This window comes from Pundamilia nyererei, unplaced genomic scaffold (assembly GCF_000239375.1).
Source record: "Pundamilia nyererei isolate P.nyererei 1_Seehausen unplaced genomic scaffold, PunNye1.0 scaffold00059, whole genome shotgun sequence".
Taxonomy (NCBI): Eukaryota; Metazoa; Chordata; class Actinopteri; order Cichliformes; family Cichlidae; genus Pundamilia; species Pundamilia nyererei.
Window position 1 is genome coordinate 2,794,184 of NW_005187460.1, and position 17,110 is coordinate 2,811,293.

The 17,110-nt window shown below is 41.4% G+C and overlaps 1 protein-coding gene across 6 annotated transcripts in view; it reads right to left on the reverse strand.

Annotated features, from left to right (window-relative positions):
* The window catches only part of cep112 (centrosomal protein 112), a 125,489-nt gene that overhangs the window by 68,751 nt on the left and 39,628 nt on the right, over positions 1 to 17,110 (reverse strand). For all 6 annotated transcript variants that reach the window (XM_005734649.1, XM_005734648.1, XM_005734646.1 and 3 more), the window contains 6 exons: positions 16,245 to 16,388; positions 9,223 to 9,377; positions 8,805 to 8,934; positions 8,601 to 8,693; positions 8,412 to 8,471; positions 7,188 to 7,267 (listed from right to left, as the gene is read on the reverse strand). In XM_005734649.1, the coding sequence (XP_005734706.1) occupies positions 7,188 to 7,267; positions 8,412 to 8,471; positions 8,601 to 8,693; positions 8,805 to 8,934; positions 9,223 to 9,377; positions 16,245 to 16,388 (662 nt within the window). The remainder of the gene's footprint in view (positions 1 to 7,187; positions 7,268 to 8,411; positions 8,472 to 8,600; positions 8,694 to 8,804; positions 8,935 to 9,222; positions 9,378 to 16,244; positions 16,389 to 17,110) is intronic.

Below are 17,110 nucleotides of genomic sequence, written 5' to 3' on the forward strand. Positions count from 1 at the left end.
GAAGTCCTCTTATCCCTCAATCCTTAAACAGCTGTTTAAAGGGGAGGAAGAGAGGGCGGCAAAGAGAGAAGAGTGTTTGTGTACTAGAGAGGGTGAAGGAGCTTCCGCCAGCCAGCCGCCTGGCAGACAGGAGGGGTGCGGGGATGCCGGCATATTCCGGACTCCTCTGACCACACGGTGCCACGTGCCGCCTGTGTGAGTGCGCGAGCACATGGCGGATACACAATGAAGTTACTGTATATAGGCTCACGCATGCAGTTGACACAAAAGCACCCGCTGACGTCTGTGCACAAAGACGAAACTCTTAATTGCTTATGCAAATATTCTTTTCATGTAAGCAAGAGCATTTAAGAATTGTATGGGCTGTGATGTGGGTGGAGCAGCACATGGAAAAGACTGACAAACAGACCAGAATGCACGCTTGCATGTGGATGCTGCTGGTCTCTAGCATAAAAAGCCAGAGAGTCAGTGTGAGTGTGTGTTTGTGTGTGTGTGTGTGTGTGTGTGTGTGTGTGTGTGTGTGTGAGAGAGCCAAGTGCATGTGAGTGCCTCCACATCTGCGTCTGTGAGCTCATCCAAACGGAATGATAACGAATCCACAGACACATCAAAGGGGCTCGGAGAAAAAAAGCGAGAGCACATAAAAAGAGAGAAAATGCAAAACTGAAATATTCAGCGCCCTCTGAAGAAAAAATAAAACAGGCTTGGTTTTCATCTGCATCCCCAGAGAAAGAGAAAGGGAGAGAGAGTGGGAAAAAAAAAGAAGAAGACAGAAACAGACACAGAATAAGAGACAGACCACAAATAAGTGAACACAAAAGAGAGATAGCACAAGGGCAAGAAAATATTAAAGGCAGAAAGGGTAGAATAGAGGGAATAGAAAACAGAGCATCGTCGAGCTGGATGGCTTTAAAGCCAACCTACAGTTCTGGCCGTGTTTATGAGCAGCATTTCACTTTAATAAATTAAACAAAAAAGTAAACAAACGTAAAGAGCACAGCCCTCCGCCTACAGTGGCATCTACACATGTAGTCGTCCACGTGCCTGCAGGGAACAGTTGCCTCGGTAGCATCTTTAAAGACACGACTGTTGACCTTTATTTTTTTAATTTAAGCCCCAACCTTCTAGCAGTTTGCCAAACCCCAAAGATTTTGCGGCAAAACGATGAATCAAAGATGCAACAAACTAAGTTGAATAATCAAAAGAACAACAAGCGGTTGCTCAAAGGCAACCGCTTTCCAGTTTTTCTCAGTCAAGCTGAATATGAATTTGTGGAGCAAAAATAAGACATCAACTGGCCAGTGAAGATGCTACATTTTGAATATATTTCAGTATTTTCTGATATATCTCAGACCAGATCAGTCACAGAAATACGCGACAATGCAATAACTAAGTAGCTGATTTCCACATCTCGGAGAAGTTGCAAAGGGAATCGCTTTGGAGTGCTTTGCTCGAGAACTAGAAGGATATGACATCTGACATGATGACATTTCAAACTTTGCTGTGAAGTTTATGCTCTCGCATAATCCCCGGAGGAGAAGAAGAAGAAGAAGAAAAACGACTTTACCTCACACTAGTTAGTGAGTCGTACCTCAAAAACACCTAAACACCAATAAGGAGAGAGAATAATGAATCTGGTGCAACACACACTGGCAGTAGCAGTATGTAGGTGGATAAACATGGTGGGTGGGACGGAGCAAAAAGACAAAGAACAATATATGTTTGTCATTGTTCAAACCAGCTCTGGAGCTCGCTCAGTTCCAAGGCGTTAAAGAAAAAGTTGTTCCCTCCAAACAACTTGTCGCTTTAGTGTCGCGCAGACACGCCGAGGGAAGGCTGTTATTTGTGCTCTCTATACATCCGATTCAAACTACAGCAACAAAAAACCAAATGGAGCAATTTTTTAATAAAAGTTTGAGATAAATCTAGGAAAATGTTGTTCTACGTTGGTTTTCCTGTCTCTGCTGTTGGCTTAAAATGCTATTTGGCTTTACGAATTATGCAGACTACAATGGAAACATGCTAAATCAACTAGGCACAAGTCCCTAAAGTGAGACTACTGTATTTACATATCCCAAACATAATGCAGTGGAAGATGAAGTTGAGTGAAACAATGAAAGCCCTGAAGACAATCCGTGCAGTCTGAACCATCAGCTCTAAGCGAGCCTGCTGGTCTAAATTCAGACTCTCAGCGCAGATTTGGAAGAAAACCAGCTTCGCGTAGAAATGCCAATCTTGGTTTCGAGTGACGACCGTGAAAGCAGAGAAAACCAATTAAAAATCATTAAAGCAGGATATTAAAATGTCAGACCATTAAGTGATGGGGTGATTAAATATGACAAATAACAGCTGAATAACAAATAACCAGAATTACTGCTCATTTTTATTCATTATCTACTTTACTAATTCAGTATTCAGAAATAGGAGAAAATACTGGTTAGACTGACTCAGTTATATCCTTGCAGTGCTATCTGATCATTACAAGCTTGAATAATAAACATACAAATAAGTATTCATTTAAAAAAAAAATCTATCAAAATCTATTTAAAGGACAGAATATTCATTTTGTCAAATCTGTGGTATTGAACTGATTCTTAACCCATTCCCAACTCCCCCTTTCAAAGTAGTTATCATGGGAGTCAATATTGAGCCCCACTGAAGCTTCTCAATATTCAGGATCCATGCCTCCACCTGCTCCTCCTGCACCTGAACATTAACCGTGCTGCTGGATGGCCCCTGCTTGGCTACCTCTGGTCCCTCTCAGGACCCCCATCCCTATTTCCCTCCATCCCTCCTGTCATGGGAGAGGAATGCTGAGAAAGATAAGACCACTTCAAAGACACACCCAGTTGTAGAAAAAGTGCGCGCACACACACACTAGCATGAAAGAAGGCATTGGATGAATCCTTTATCTTTAAGAGTAGAAGGACATGCATGAGGGACCCTATCTCATGCATGTATATGGGTATGCACAAGGTGAACAATGACACGCAGCCAGAAGGAAACACACGTTATCGGCCAGAGCAACTGTTGCTAAGAGCTGATTAGAGAATAAACAGTGAAAAAAGGCGACGTTTCCCCCCCCCCCCGAAAAAGAAGAAAAAAAATCAACATTAGTAGGGAAGTGACAAACTTTAAACTAGAGATGGATTGTTAAATAAATCAAAGACTGAAACATCATATTAATGATGCCGCGTGTGAAACTGGATAGCCGCTCACAGTCAAGTGCTACTTCGGCCACTCCAAAGTGTAAATAATCAGAGAGACAAAACCAAAGTTTGCACCACGCCTTAGTAAAGATGTGGTTTTGTTTAACGCAGCTGGGATACAAGTTCTAGGAAGGGCGACATGAAAAATAAAACGATGCCTGCGTCTCAGAGAGAAAAGAAACGCCATAATCTACAACCTTTTTCTTTTTCTCTACTCTAAAAATTTGAGTGGTTTTCTATTTGCCCCAAATTGTGATTTGGAGGTCGTTGTTGCAAAGCAGGCAAGCTGTTCCCCAGATGAGCTCCCTCCTCTCTTTACTACCCCATCCACAACCACCACTATCTGTGGTGTATCTCTCCATCTCCATGCTAATGCCCTGTAATGATCTGAGGCAGGTTGGGATGAAAAAAAAGGAGAGAAACTTGTTCCCAGCGCAGCTTTGTAGTGCTTTCTGTTGTTGTTGCCATAGTAACACAGACCAGGAACTCAAACTGACACAGCAATGCTTATTTGCATGACAGGACAAGAAGATCATATTCTTCTTAGATTTTGAATGGGTATCACTTACTTATGCTACATATGAATAATCAGATCCATTAAAAATGCACAACCAGCAGTCGCATCAACTTATTAAGAAAAAAATATAAATTTGTGGATTTTTTAAATATTTCTTTTTATATAGGCAAAGACTGTTAATAATAAATCTATGTTCACATAGTCTGCATGGATCATTGTGCATGCATTATACAGATGCATGTATCGCAGAGTATCTGAAGGAGGAGGTTTCTTGAGCAGCTCTATTTGTTTAATTTTATCATTCATCCTCCAATCTTCACACACACACACACACACACACACACACACACACACACACACACAAACCTGCGTGCGGTCTTGCTTTGACTTTGAAGTTCTGCTGGATCGCCTTTAAAGGCCGTCAGTGTTGCCACGGCAGCAGGCAGGTAGCAGACATCAGGCTGCTCAGTGTGTGCGTGTGTATGCAGCCTGAGTATTTAATTAGCTAAGAGCCCAACGGGCCACTTGCCGTTTTCAGTGTTTAAACGAGGGAATGACTGGCTCGTTACTGATACTAACAACAAGGATAATTTATGCACAAACGGATCCGTCTGCTGTGTTTAAGGACGTTCTCTGTAGCTGGGCTGACAATGACAAGCAAACAATAAGAAAACACAACCATCAGTGTCCCCTTATGATATTTACACCGATATTTACTAAATGCTACAAAAATGTGTTTTTTTGTTGCATCATGGTGACTGAAAGAAAGGAAGAGGAGTAACAACCATACAATCTTTTCCTCAAACAGCCACAGTGTTATTGTTAGTGTTTGTCTAAGACCACTTTGACCATAGAAGAAGAACCCTGGAAGACCTTTGGGTTTCTATTATGCTACAACAAACAGCTAAAACCCACTCGGGGTGAGTGATGGCACTGTGACGAGCTTGGGCCATGTATAGCTGGAACTGGAGCTACAGTTGCTGAATAGGCCGAGCCGGCGCTCTGTTTAATTGTGCAGAACATGATCTAGTCTTGCCACAGAAACTATAATCTGCTTGTGGCCAAGTAATATGGCTCTGTATGGGATTAATTACCCAGTGGAATGTACTGACTGGCTCGCTGGTTGGTTTGCTGATTGTCTGCAGTCTGCTGAAGTCGAGCATTTCAACATATGCAGCTCTGGATAGAAGAGAGTGTTGAAGATAAAGGAGTTAGTGTTGGATGTGGCATTTAGAGTAGATTACATGTTATTTTTTTATCCATTCCTTTAATAATATTTTCCTCTATAGTAGGCATTCTGAAACATTGTAGCTACAAGTTTAATTAACAACACTATTTAGGTGTGGCTACATTCCATTTAGGTAAAGCTGTTTCATTGCCCTGCATTTGTGCACTACAATAACTTCTTGAACCACGCAATGTACGTGAGCAATCATTATTGGAAACAGTTAAATCTGCACTTTCAACGCTCAACACAACTGCCTCGAAGCAGGAGCTGCAGCAGTATATCATGCTGAAAACATAGTCAATGTGTTTGCAAAGCGTTGTGTATTTAACAATCAGACAGGCCCAAAGAAACACTGACATTCCTCCCCTTCAGACATCCTTCGCCACCATTCGATTGCGTGTCCTTAAAAGTTGTCACAGCAGTTGTCTGAATGTGTTGCAGACACATTAATGAAATGCACATGCTTAAGACTCCATATGTCTTTGAGCTTCTTTGTGCAGCTCACTGAAAACTTGATTGTTGTGGACCACGGGGCTCCACAATCTTTGTATATGTGCCTTAGACCAAACATACCAACAACATAGCATTATTAATGTTATTAATACTTCTCATCTTATCCTTCATTGAATCCTCATCCTTGCTGGATGTCGTCACTTAGTCAAAATGTTTGACACTTTTCCACAGATGCTGGAGAATATGGCTCATCTTGGACATCTTTTTAATACTGATCGCCTTTCATACTTCATACATACTTCTTTTTTTTTTTTTTTAACTTGAGCCACAGTGAGTTTTACTTTTTACTTTTCTTTCTTAACCACTTTTAATCCAGAGGAAGCACTTAATCCAATGCCTATTTTGTGTCTGCACTAATTTTTTGAACATTTCTAAAGAGATATTAGTGACTGAGGACCAGTCTGGATGGCAGAAAGGGTTGAGGGCGCACATACGCATAGGTCTTCCTTCTGGCGACAAAGATGGAGAGAAGTAAACAATCCAAAAGTGTATTTACCCTTCACTAGAGTGACACTGACAATGTTCAGTAATCGTATGAGTATGTCTGAGTGAAGCAATCATGTATATAAATGACAGAATATGGTTACTTTAACAGATTTCACAATTGAGCAATGATGGGTATCTCACTGACTTAAAAAGAGCATATTTATTGTTAAATACTGTGTTACAGGCCACCCTCACTTACTCCTGTGGGAAATATATGGCTTTTTAGTTTATTCAAAACAGCTGCATGCTGCATCTGGAAACAGGACTGATGAGAATCATGAGACTGAATTGAAACAAATTGCTGAATGATGGTAGTAAGCTGAGTGGAGGCTGAGGAAAAGTGAATTAAACAAGAACTGTTGGTGGATTCACCGCATGTCATTACTTTGCCATTTTATCAATTGTTGATATCAAATATTGATCAGTGTAGCGTTCATGTTTTTTAATTTTCTTGACTCAATGTGCATCACCCCATAACACTCTTTAATATTAACCAATACCCAGGCTGTTTCTCGTCCATTGAATATCAGCCGTATGATTGTGTCAAAGTCGACAGTTTTGTTTATCAGCTTTCATTACTATAGAGACTACTCGGTTTATACAATAGGATTAGATTTGCCAGTTTTCATCAAGTCATCGCAAACACCAGTCACATGTGAAGCTCTGAGACTTTCAAGGCTCTCAACTCAGTACTAGTTTCAGTTATGAGAAGAGATCAAAGAGAGCGCGCAAGGGTTGACTTGTTAAAGCCAAACTCCGCCTTAAAACAGAATTCATACACGCTGTTTTTATGATCAAAGACTCAAAGTCAGTAGACATAAACAACTCCTTTTAATAAAGTCTGAAGCCACAAAATCGAGGCCCAAATCTGTGATATTAATGACTCTTAAAAAAAAAAAAATCATGCTTGCTAACATTAGACATGTTGGAAACTTTGCTGCCGGTTTCAGTACAGATAGTGATAATGCACCGTGACTCTCCATGTACCTGCCACAACGGCAATGTGACAACGTCAGAATATGACTGGGTTGGTTCTGTATTGTGTTTGTGCCTGAAAATCTGCCTGATCGTCCTTTTACTCCACATTCTGTTGGATTTTGGAAAGACATCTGATGCTGAAATGCTGATAAAGTATCTTAAACAGACTAAATAATTATCAATGGAGTCTAAAGCATAGACCCATGAAACGTCTTTAATTCAACACAACTCTCTGTTTAGCCTTTTCCCATCATACCTGAGTGCTTCTTCCAGTTTGGCTATCTTCCTTTTAGCCTCTGCCTTTTCCTTCTCTGCCTCAGTTTGAAGTGCCAAAACCTTAGACAGATAGAGAGGGAGAGAGGGAGAGAGAGAGAGGAAGAGGGAGCGAGGATGAGAGTATAGGAGGAACAGAGAGAGAGGTGCGAGTGAGTGCAAAAGCAGACACCATCAAACATCACTCAAGGAAACTCTTCTGCCTGTGACCTTGTGCATCTGGTCTCATCTCTTCTATCACCCCATCAAAAGTAGCTGAGCCCATCCCGCCTGCCTTAGAGGCCCTCTCAATCTGGATCTATGGCAGCCATATGGGACCTTCTCATGTCCAGATACCATACCACAGTCTCCTTCTTGTGTATCCTTTAGCACTCCTCGGGAGCGGAGCGAGGAATCTTTCCAGAGTAAACAAAAAGGAAAATGAACAACGGACTTGTCTGTCTTTCATTCCCCCGTCACCTCGTGAAGCAAACAAAGAAGAGGAAAAGGTAGGAAAAAAAAATACAGGTGGATTACGAGGGCAAAAAAAGAAAGAAACACACACACACACACATCAAAAGCAATCCACTGAGGGAAGCTTAATTTAAATCCTCCTTGACCCCAAATAAAGAACACACATGCCTGCTAAGTTTTTGCAGGTGTATCACTCACAGGCAGCCAGATGTGTATGCCAGCCTGCCACCAAGATGCGGCACTTTGAAGATGACCCAGCTGCAGTGTGGAGCTTAAACCTGATCTTTACCTATGAAGTCTGGCCTGGCCTAGTCTGGTCCAGCTCAGATCATTAACAATAGCCTTTGTACTTTATGCTTTATGGCTGCTCTATGGCTTTAAAAAGGGTCTCTCAAAGGAGAGGGGGTAATCAAGCACAGGCCTGGGTACAGAGACAGTGCATACTTCAGACAGGACCCCCCCCCCAAAAAAAATGTTTATTTCAATTTGCTTCTAACTTGTTTCTTATTTTTACAACTTAATAATTCTTGATCTAAATGACCAACTTACCATCCTGCCTTCCTTTGCGCCAGCCTAACATCTACCTGTTAACTGAGGCTTTTAGGATTTTACAAGAGCAGAGAACCATGAGGAACATGCGGCTCCAAGCTTTGATCTCCACTAATCACTTTGTTCAGGGGTGGTTTTGATATAATGACAGGAGGTTACTGAGCTTGGCAGATGGATTTTTCCTTATGGAACAGGAACACACTACCTTTTTCTCACAGCTGATCAGCAGTTCATCTTTTTCCTGCTGAAACTTCATCTCTTGATCCTGAAAGGAAGCAGAGTCGAATCAATAGGTCAGAGAGAGCTGCTAATGACAAGCACTTTTAAAGCTCGTATTGTTGCAGTGACGAAAGAGAGGTTTAAAATGAGCGTCGCCACCCGAATCATATCATACCCTGACTTGTTGGTGTCTTCGATGTTCACTGTCCTCGAGCTGCTGTTTGATCTGAGCCACAGTTTTCTCTAAATCTGCCATCACCTCAGAGGCCTGCAATAGAGAGTGGAGAGATTTGCTAAAAGTTGTGTGTTATTAATCAGTCAGCAGCAAAATTTAGCAGGCCGAGGGAGATACGTGTGAGTGTGTTGTGGTAATGTGAACCTTAGCAGCGGAGAGAGCATGCTCATGGTGCAAGTGGCTCAAGTCGGTCTCGTACTTGACTTGGAGCTTCTGCGTGGCCTGCTCATGCTGCTCGCTCAGCTCCTCCTTCTCCTTCTGCAGGATCATAATCCTGTGAAAAGCTAACGGCTTGACTCAGACTTCACGAAAGAGTTTCACACATACAGATCCGTTTCTATTCATACACCATTTTTACTGTCCATCCGCTGCACACTAGCAATAGATTACATAAAGCTTTCTTAAGATGTGAAGAAGACATTTAAATTAAAAAGCACATGGCAGTAAAACCTAGTCATGAAAAGCTGGTTAGTGTTGAAAAGCTTTCAATATTAGCACTAGCTACTCTTCTCCTCTTTATCTTTCAATCCACCCCTATACCACACGCCAAACAGGTTCATACCGTCTGTTGGCCTCCTGGAGTTCAGTGCTGATAGATGCAATGTGGATCTCCAGCTCAGCCTTCTCCTGTGTCACTTTCTGACGCAGCGTGTTGCCCTTCTCCCCTTCTGCTGACTGCTGTTTCACCCGGAGCTCGAGCTCTCTCATCGTTTGCTCCTGGACACACAAGTTGTTACGAAATCAAACAGCTTGAACCGCCAAGGGCGTCAGCACGGGAAAATGAGCATAAGTCAGAGGATCGCATGCTCCACAGAAATCAGGTCACTGATATGAACGTATCGAAGCTAACATGTGGCTAACAGTGCAGCTGAATGATCCTCTCACTTCACTCATTGACAATAAATGATAATTACTCCAAAAATGTGTAATACTATTACATGCTAATAAAATTTGTAGCTGAAAATCCTTCCCTGCTCCACATGGCAAACTTTTAGAAGACCCCTTTGTAAGAGAAAAGACGAGATAAACTTTACTGTCATGTAAGCATACAAAGACTCAAGTTAAAAACAAACAAAAAAAAAACAACTCAGATGCACATGTTTCTAGTCAGCTGTTGTTCCTCTGTTACATTCTGGCTACTGTTTAAACTTATTACCCAAATTGAGGCATGAGAATAAACTCATAGTGATACCAGCTGAAAATGTAAAAGTTAATGAATGCTTCCATAATAGCAAACTGCACAGGCCGCATTTTCTTTCTACAATTCCAGTAACAGACAATAATCAGTTGTTAGATGGGTCAGTGTGTGAAAATTGCCTGATATTACTGGCAATTTCAAAGTCTAGCCACATCTCTTAAATTACTGACATTTAACGCTGGTGGCAGTAAAGTGCTGGTACATCAACATAGGGCATCATAAAAAGCCTATAACTTCATCGATTTAAATATCTGAACATGGTGATCCTGCATCAGATCAAATGACTCCAGCATACACAATGACAGCGTTGAGGTATTTCAGTCTCTTTTCCACTGTCAAAAACTTGATCAAGATTCAGACTTTCAGAAGACAACGATCAAAGTCCAGCCCAAACAGACAGCTTCTTCCTACACTGTTTTGATTAAAAAGAACTTCCCTTCCCTGCCTACTGTCCATCAACATGCACATATGTATCTTCGTGTGTGTGTGTGTATGTACACATGACAGCGTGGAATGCAGTGTAGGCGGGCCGATAAAGGCGATGACGGGGCGCTGATTAAAGACGGAGCGTGCTAGTTGATCTAGATGATGACAGAAGATTGCGATGACTGAAGGTGGAGTGACGAGAAAGGCGGGGAATGGTGCGTTTGAAAAGAGTATGCGAGCTGCGCCCGGCAAGGCTGCTGAGAGAGACCTTTGTCTTTGTGTTAGCAGTGTAGGCCGTTAAGAAAAGGAACAAGGAGTCTGTGTTGTGCTGGGACGCATGCTGACACTTAGCTTTCTGGCAGGAGATGAGAAGACACGTCTCCACACTGAAGCCTGACTCGGCACACCTGGACCCTCAGTGGGGCCAAAATATGTCCCCTAATTAGGTGTTTTAGAAGGAGAATGACTTTGTGTGAAGTGCAGACTAAACTAGATTATGAGCTACGCTCCTCTTCGAAGATTTTGAAATGATTAAGCCTTTGAAGAGGGGGGGAAAACAAAACAAAACATGTAAGCTGTGACAAAAAAAGTCATAAAAAGTGATGGACGACCTTTCACAATATTTGTATCTGAACTACAGCCAGCAACTGGAAGGCAGCCTGTATCATCGCTCGTCTCCTGAGGCCACGCATATTGTGCTTCAAATTCTAATAATAGAATTTGGTTAGACTTACAAAAGTCCTCATAAAAACATCACTATAATACATATATAGAATAAGCAAACACTATTAAAGGAAGAGGATAGAGTAAGGGGGAAATAGTAAGCTTGAGGAATAAGTGTCCAGCAAATGTTTTTTTAAAAGGTTTAGTGCCATCTTCAGAAACCAGTTATTCTATATTTGTCTAAAACAGTGTTACTAATTATATCCTATATATAGGAAAAGCCCATTCAATCAGTGGAATATCAGCAGTGGAGACAATGTGGCACTGCTACAAATGCATCTCTATCTTTACTTGGTTTGGACGTGCACGGACTACTGTTAAAAGCTTGGCTGGTGCAGATAGCAGCTTGTCTTTATTTTCAAACACCTACTCAGTCACTTCTACCTGTTCTGCCCTGCGCAGAGATAAGAGCCAAAAACAACATCCGAAGTATCTTTTTGTGATCTCTGTTGGAGAGAAACTCCACAAGGCAGCGGTGGGCAGATGAACAGTCTTTATTTCATTTGTTATTAAGCTGCATCCAGTCTGCTGTATTTGAAGGGAATGAATCATCGACTTGAGGTTGTCCTGGATTGCTTGTGTTGCGTGTGATGTGAGCAAACTTTTCATATTGTGTCCTGGATATAAACTTAGGATCTACATCTCTTTGGCACAGTGGTGCAGTGGTTTCCAAACACATTAATGTTAGGTTAACTGGTGCCAGGCAGTCAGCCTAGGGCCCATAAAAGGCTCTCTGGCTCTCAGGCCAATTTCATGAAGCCTGCTTCTGATTGTTTGGTGTGGCAGTGTTCATCCTGTTCGTCTTTGTACAAAGGTAGCAGATACCGGTCCTCCTGATAGATTAAGGAACTTCTATGACCCTGTCCAGCTACCCTAGAGTAACTGTCTTTCTCCTGGAATTGCCTCCATGCCGGGGAGACATAGAACTTCCTGGCAATGGCACATGCGTGCCGTAACAAGCACAGGCCTGGGTACAGAAGATTGAAAGATGTTGGACTACAACTGTAACCTCCGTATGGTCCAAGCATTGTCTACCTCTAGTATTGGTGGCTGGTGCTCAGGAGGTAGAGCAGGTCATCTACTAACTGGAAGGTTGGTGGTTCAATCTCTGGCTGCTAAAGTATCCGAGATATGCTCTTGGGGTTCACCAAGAGCGTTCACTGGCATCGTGGACTCAATTTGGACCATTGTCTTTGATTGTTCGATAGAAAGCACAGGTAGGAAAAGCATAGAAAAAAGTGCTTGTATAAATGTGTGACTGATGCATGTTGTATAAAGTGCTGTGAGCGCTACAGTTGAGTAGAAAAGTGCTATATAAGAATCAGTCCATTTACCAGCAGTGACACCCACAACAGCCAAATGCACAACTAGTGCATGGTGATCCTGCATCAGATCAAAAAGTGTTACTCTGATTTCTTCGAGCAGTGTATTTAGTAGAGGAGTAGCACTGACCACAAACAACTACAATGTGATTTGCTGCACAAAAGCACATGTTCAGCATTACTGGAGCTCACTTCTATTTAATGAGGAGTATGGACTGAAAGGAAGATTCATCTGGATATTGAAAGACTCAAGAAAGTCAACATGGGGCAAAATGAGCCAACTCCAGCTCTAAAGGATCAAGCACAGAGACAGCAATCGCTGACAAAAAGGTGCTGTACCAACTCACCTGAGATAAAGACTACCTTCAACACATATCCTCAGCGTGTGTTTGTGAATAGCCCAACACTACAGGAGGACAGCAGCTGTTACAGTGACAGGGGGCCTTTCCCCCCAATTTCTTGGACCTTGTCTGGCCTTAATTATTAAAAAAAAAAAAAAAGGGGGGGGGGGTGTAATCAACCATGAACCATTCAGTATTTGCAGCCTCTTAAATGTGGCCCTGTTGACAGACTAAGGCCAGAGGCAGCGTGTGTGTATGGCAACCCATGAACACTGATACTGATAGAAACTGTATTTATGACACACGTGCATTCAACTGGCCTCTGGTGTTGATGGTCCCAGCTAATGAAATGTGCATAGTCCCACTTAAACCAAAGTCCTTTCATAAGACTTCAAAGAAAGTGCAGCTTTGGGAGGTGTGTACGCATGTGTGCACGCACATCTTCAAGCACAATCACGGCAATGGGTAAGATTTAATACATACTTGGATCAAAGACCTTTTTAAAGATGACAGGCACAAGATATGAGAGTCATTCTTGGCCAGAGGTTAGAGAATGTCTCCTTTCATTTCAGCCACCGAGTGTTGTGGGTCCCTTTTTTCCCCCCTGATTAGCCATGCGACAGATGTATACATTTAGAACTAACTGAGGAAAGAGTTTTTAGCAGAAGTAAATCTAGTCGCAGAGAATCCTGTTTGTTCCAGTGAAAGGTGGTGCTGAGCATAGAAAATAATCTGCCTACACTAAGCGTTTGAACACTTGCATCCCCTGCTGCTCTTTAGGATGAATCTCTGAAAGCTGCTCACACTATCTTAAGTATAAGTCGTGATCACAGACAGATGGAACAAACATGTGCATACAAAAATAAATAATAAAAAAAGTAAGGGAAAACACGACAAGTCAGGTAGTTAAAGTCGATTTACACAAACACTCACTGTGTAACTGATGGACACAAAAATGTGACTAAGTTAACCCAGAATAAAATACTAAATATGTTGTGTTTTATATGCTCATCATGTGAGTTTTACACTACTGTGCAAGTCTTGAGCCACTCCTCCTTTCTTCGCATTTTGCTTCCAAGAAGCCTGCTTGCGATGCCCAAACCCATGGCCACACTCTAAAGTCGGTAACTTTTGTGTATTTTCATTTCTTCATTTGAACACAATAACACACTTTAGTTTCCAATAAGTTTATTGATTGGTTTGGAAAGTTTTTATATTTGATTAGATATTTGAGTTTAGGGTTCAGTGGTTTTGATGTTCTTCTTTGGTATTTAGTTTATTAACAAACTAGCCTGTACTGCATGGTTTTTGTGGTTTATGATTGTGTTTTGTTTAGTTACCCCTCGTGTGTCATAGTGATGTGATCAGCCATCATATATACCCTTGTGTGTCATTTCCTGTTTAGGTCAGTTATGTTTGTTTGGGCAGTTGTTTGGTTTGTTAAGTTTGCAGTTCTTTGCCTGAGTTAAGTTTTGTTTCTTTGACCTCTTTTATGAGCTCAACATTTATTACTTTTGTAAATATAATTTTTAGGGTTAAATAAATGGAAACCCTATTTTTCTAATAATTCCTAGGACTCCTCCTACCCAACTCAGCCCATCACACTGGCCATTTTTGGAGGAATGTTTTTTTTCTGGTTCTTAAAGTCACTTAACACTGACCTACAAATCATTAAAGTATTAAAAAAAAAAGCACCTAACTCAATGGATGATCCAGTGTCGCGTCTACACATAACTGACAACTTAGCAAAAGAACAACAGTATCTTTAGGTCCTTTATTTACTTGCTGCCAGTCACACCATTTGTTTCCATTTCTTTAGTTAGTGGGAAAAAAAGAGGAAACTGGACAAGCAGTGGACAAAAGAAGTGTCAGGCCTTAAAAACGGTCCAAAGCAGGTGAACGGTATCTGAAAGTCATGTCAGCCAAGACCTGACAAAGGACCTGAGAGATGTATCTGACCCTTCATCTTATCCATCTACTGTTAACTGAACCTTCATCAGAAGTGGTCTCTGTGAAAGGGTGGCTGACAAAAAGCTATTCTGAAGGAAGGGAGACAGACAGAAATGGCTGAGATTTGCCAAATTCCAGAAAAGTGTCTGAAAATCAGTAGTAACAGGTCTTGTGGAGTGATGAAGCCATAAAAATAAAAAATAAATAAAAATCAGTTATAAGTATGTATGGACAAGGTCAGGAGAGAGGTTTTCACAGCCATATGTAAAACATGGTGTAGATTCTGTATTTCAGCCCTAGTGTTGGGGATCTTGTCAAATCTGATGTAAATATGAATCAAGAAAAGTACAGTCAGATTTTGATCCATCATACAATATTATATGATTGGCAACAACTTCCTTTTTTTTGTTATGACAGTGACACCAAATACACTGCCAATGCAGTAAAGGGATATCTAAATTGAAAAACACTGAGTGGAGCACCATCAGTCACGGACTGCTTTCTCCAGAGCCTGGACCTCAACATTATTGAAGCAGTGTGCAATCATCTTGACAGAGAACAAAAAAGGCAGCCAACATGCGAAAAAGAGCTTTGACTGTCCTTCAAGAAGCCTGGAGAACTATTCCTGAAGACAACTTAAAGAAATGACAGGAAAGCTGCTTTAGATAGTTCAGGCTGTGGTGAAGAACACAGGTGCTCATCCCAAATATTGTCTTTCAGTCTTGTTAGAATTGTACAAGCTCTGTTTTTGTCCTATATACCGTATATTCATTTATGTTTGCACGTTACAATACATATTTGTGGCTCAAAACCTTTGCACAACACTGCATCTGTAAATCCACGGGACCACTGGTTAAGTGGGAGTCTTCCAGCACATCTGCTACTTTGGTATGTGCAGCAACACAAGGTCCAACATAAATCAGGGTGTGGAGATTAATAATTCAATGTCAGAAAATCACATCATTGGTCTCAGCAGACACAACACACAGCAGCTGCAACAAAAAACACCAACAGACTGAGTGCTAACACAACATTTCAAAGAAGCTGCTCCAGAAAATTATTTTTTGTCTGAAAGTGTGCAGAGCAATTGATCCTCAACACCTCAAATCTACAGCCAGAGGCAGATGGTGTTGTTTTTCCTTTCATTTAACTTGTAAAAAGATGACTTAAATAAATAAATAAAATGATGATGAAGTCGTCTATATCAATCTGAGCTACTGTAGCATCTTACGCATCTCATGTCAACAGTGTTATAAAATGTGACACATGCATTTCAGGAATAAAACATGAAATGGTTGCTTAACTATAAAAGTAGAAAGAAGATACGAGGCAGTGTCGCACACTTGACTGATGAGCTGCTGTGATCAGACATCCAAGCATGTGTAGTATTGAACTGGGTGTCATTGCATACAGTTTAATAAGAGTAACACAGCAACTATGGGTGAGTAACACCCACGTGTTTCATCAACATACTGTTTGTGCACATAGTACACAGATTAACAGAAAGCCAGAAAAAAAACCAGCTAACAATATTAGTAAGATTAATCTTTGCTGCTGTATTAATGCAGTAAAGCTGACACATACACACACATCCAGACTCACACATGCCTGTTTCTGTACTCACAGTTGCTTGTGACCGTGCATTATAGTCAGACTCCATCTTAGCCAGTCGGATGTTGGTGTCCTCCAGCAGTTCCTGGATATTCTGTGTGTGTTTCTTCTGCAATTCAAACTTCTCCTGCTCCATCTCTGTCACGGCAGCATGCAGCTGCAAGGGCATGAAACATCTACATGTCAGTCACAGATGTTCCTCGCCACGATTCCAGTCATTCCATCCATTCTCTGCCATTTATCCTTTTCAGGGTCGCGGCGGGCCTGGAGCGTATCCCAGCTGTCTATGGGCGAGAGGCAGGGTACAACCTGGACAGATACCAATCTGTCTAACCAATTCATTATATTAAAAACACTCGATGAAGGACTTGTTGAAGGACTTGTGGACTGATGAAGAAATCTCATATCTCACAGTCAAATGGGCTTTTAGCTTCAGACTTCCACCAGACTTTCATGCCATACTTTCTTTGTTTATAAAGTATATAGTGACTGAAACTTTTGGGCTTCTGGGTAACAGCTACAAAATGACATTTACGTCACACCTTGTAATGTTACATACATACACTCAACAGCCACTTTATTAGGTATACCTTGCTAATAATGAGTTGGCCCCACCTTTGCCTTCAGAACTGCTTTGATTCTTAATGGCATAGATTCAATGAAGTGCTGAAAACACGACTCAGATTTTGGTCCATGCTGACATGATAGCATCACACAGTTGTTGAAGATTTATCTGTAATGGGAATCCCACTGTCATTGTCCAGTTACACCACTACCGGTAGGGCTGTGCGATATGACCAAAATCTCATATCCCGATATAAGAATTCTATCGTCCCGATAACGATATAAATCACAAAAATGTAACATTTTCTGTAAATT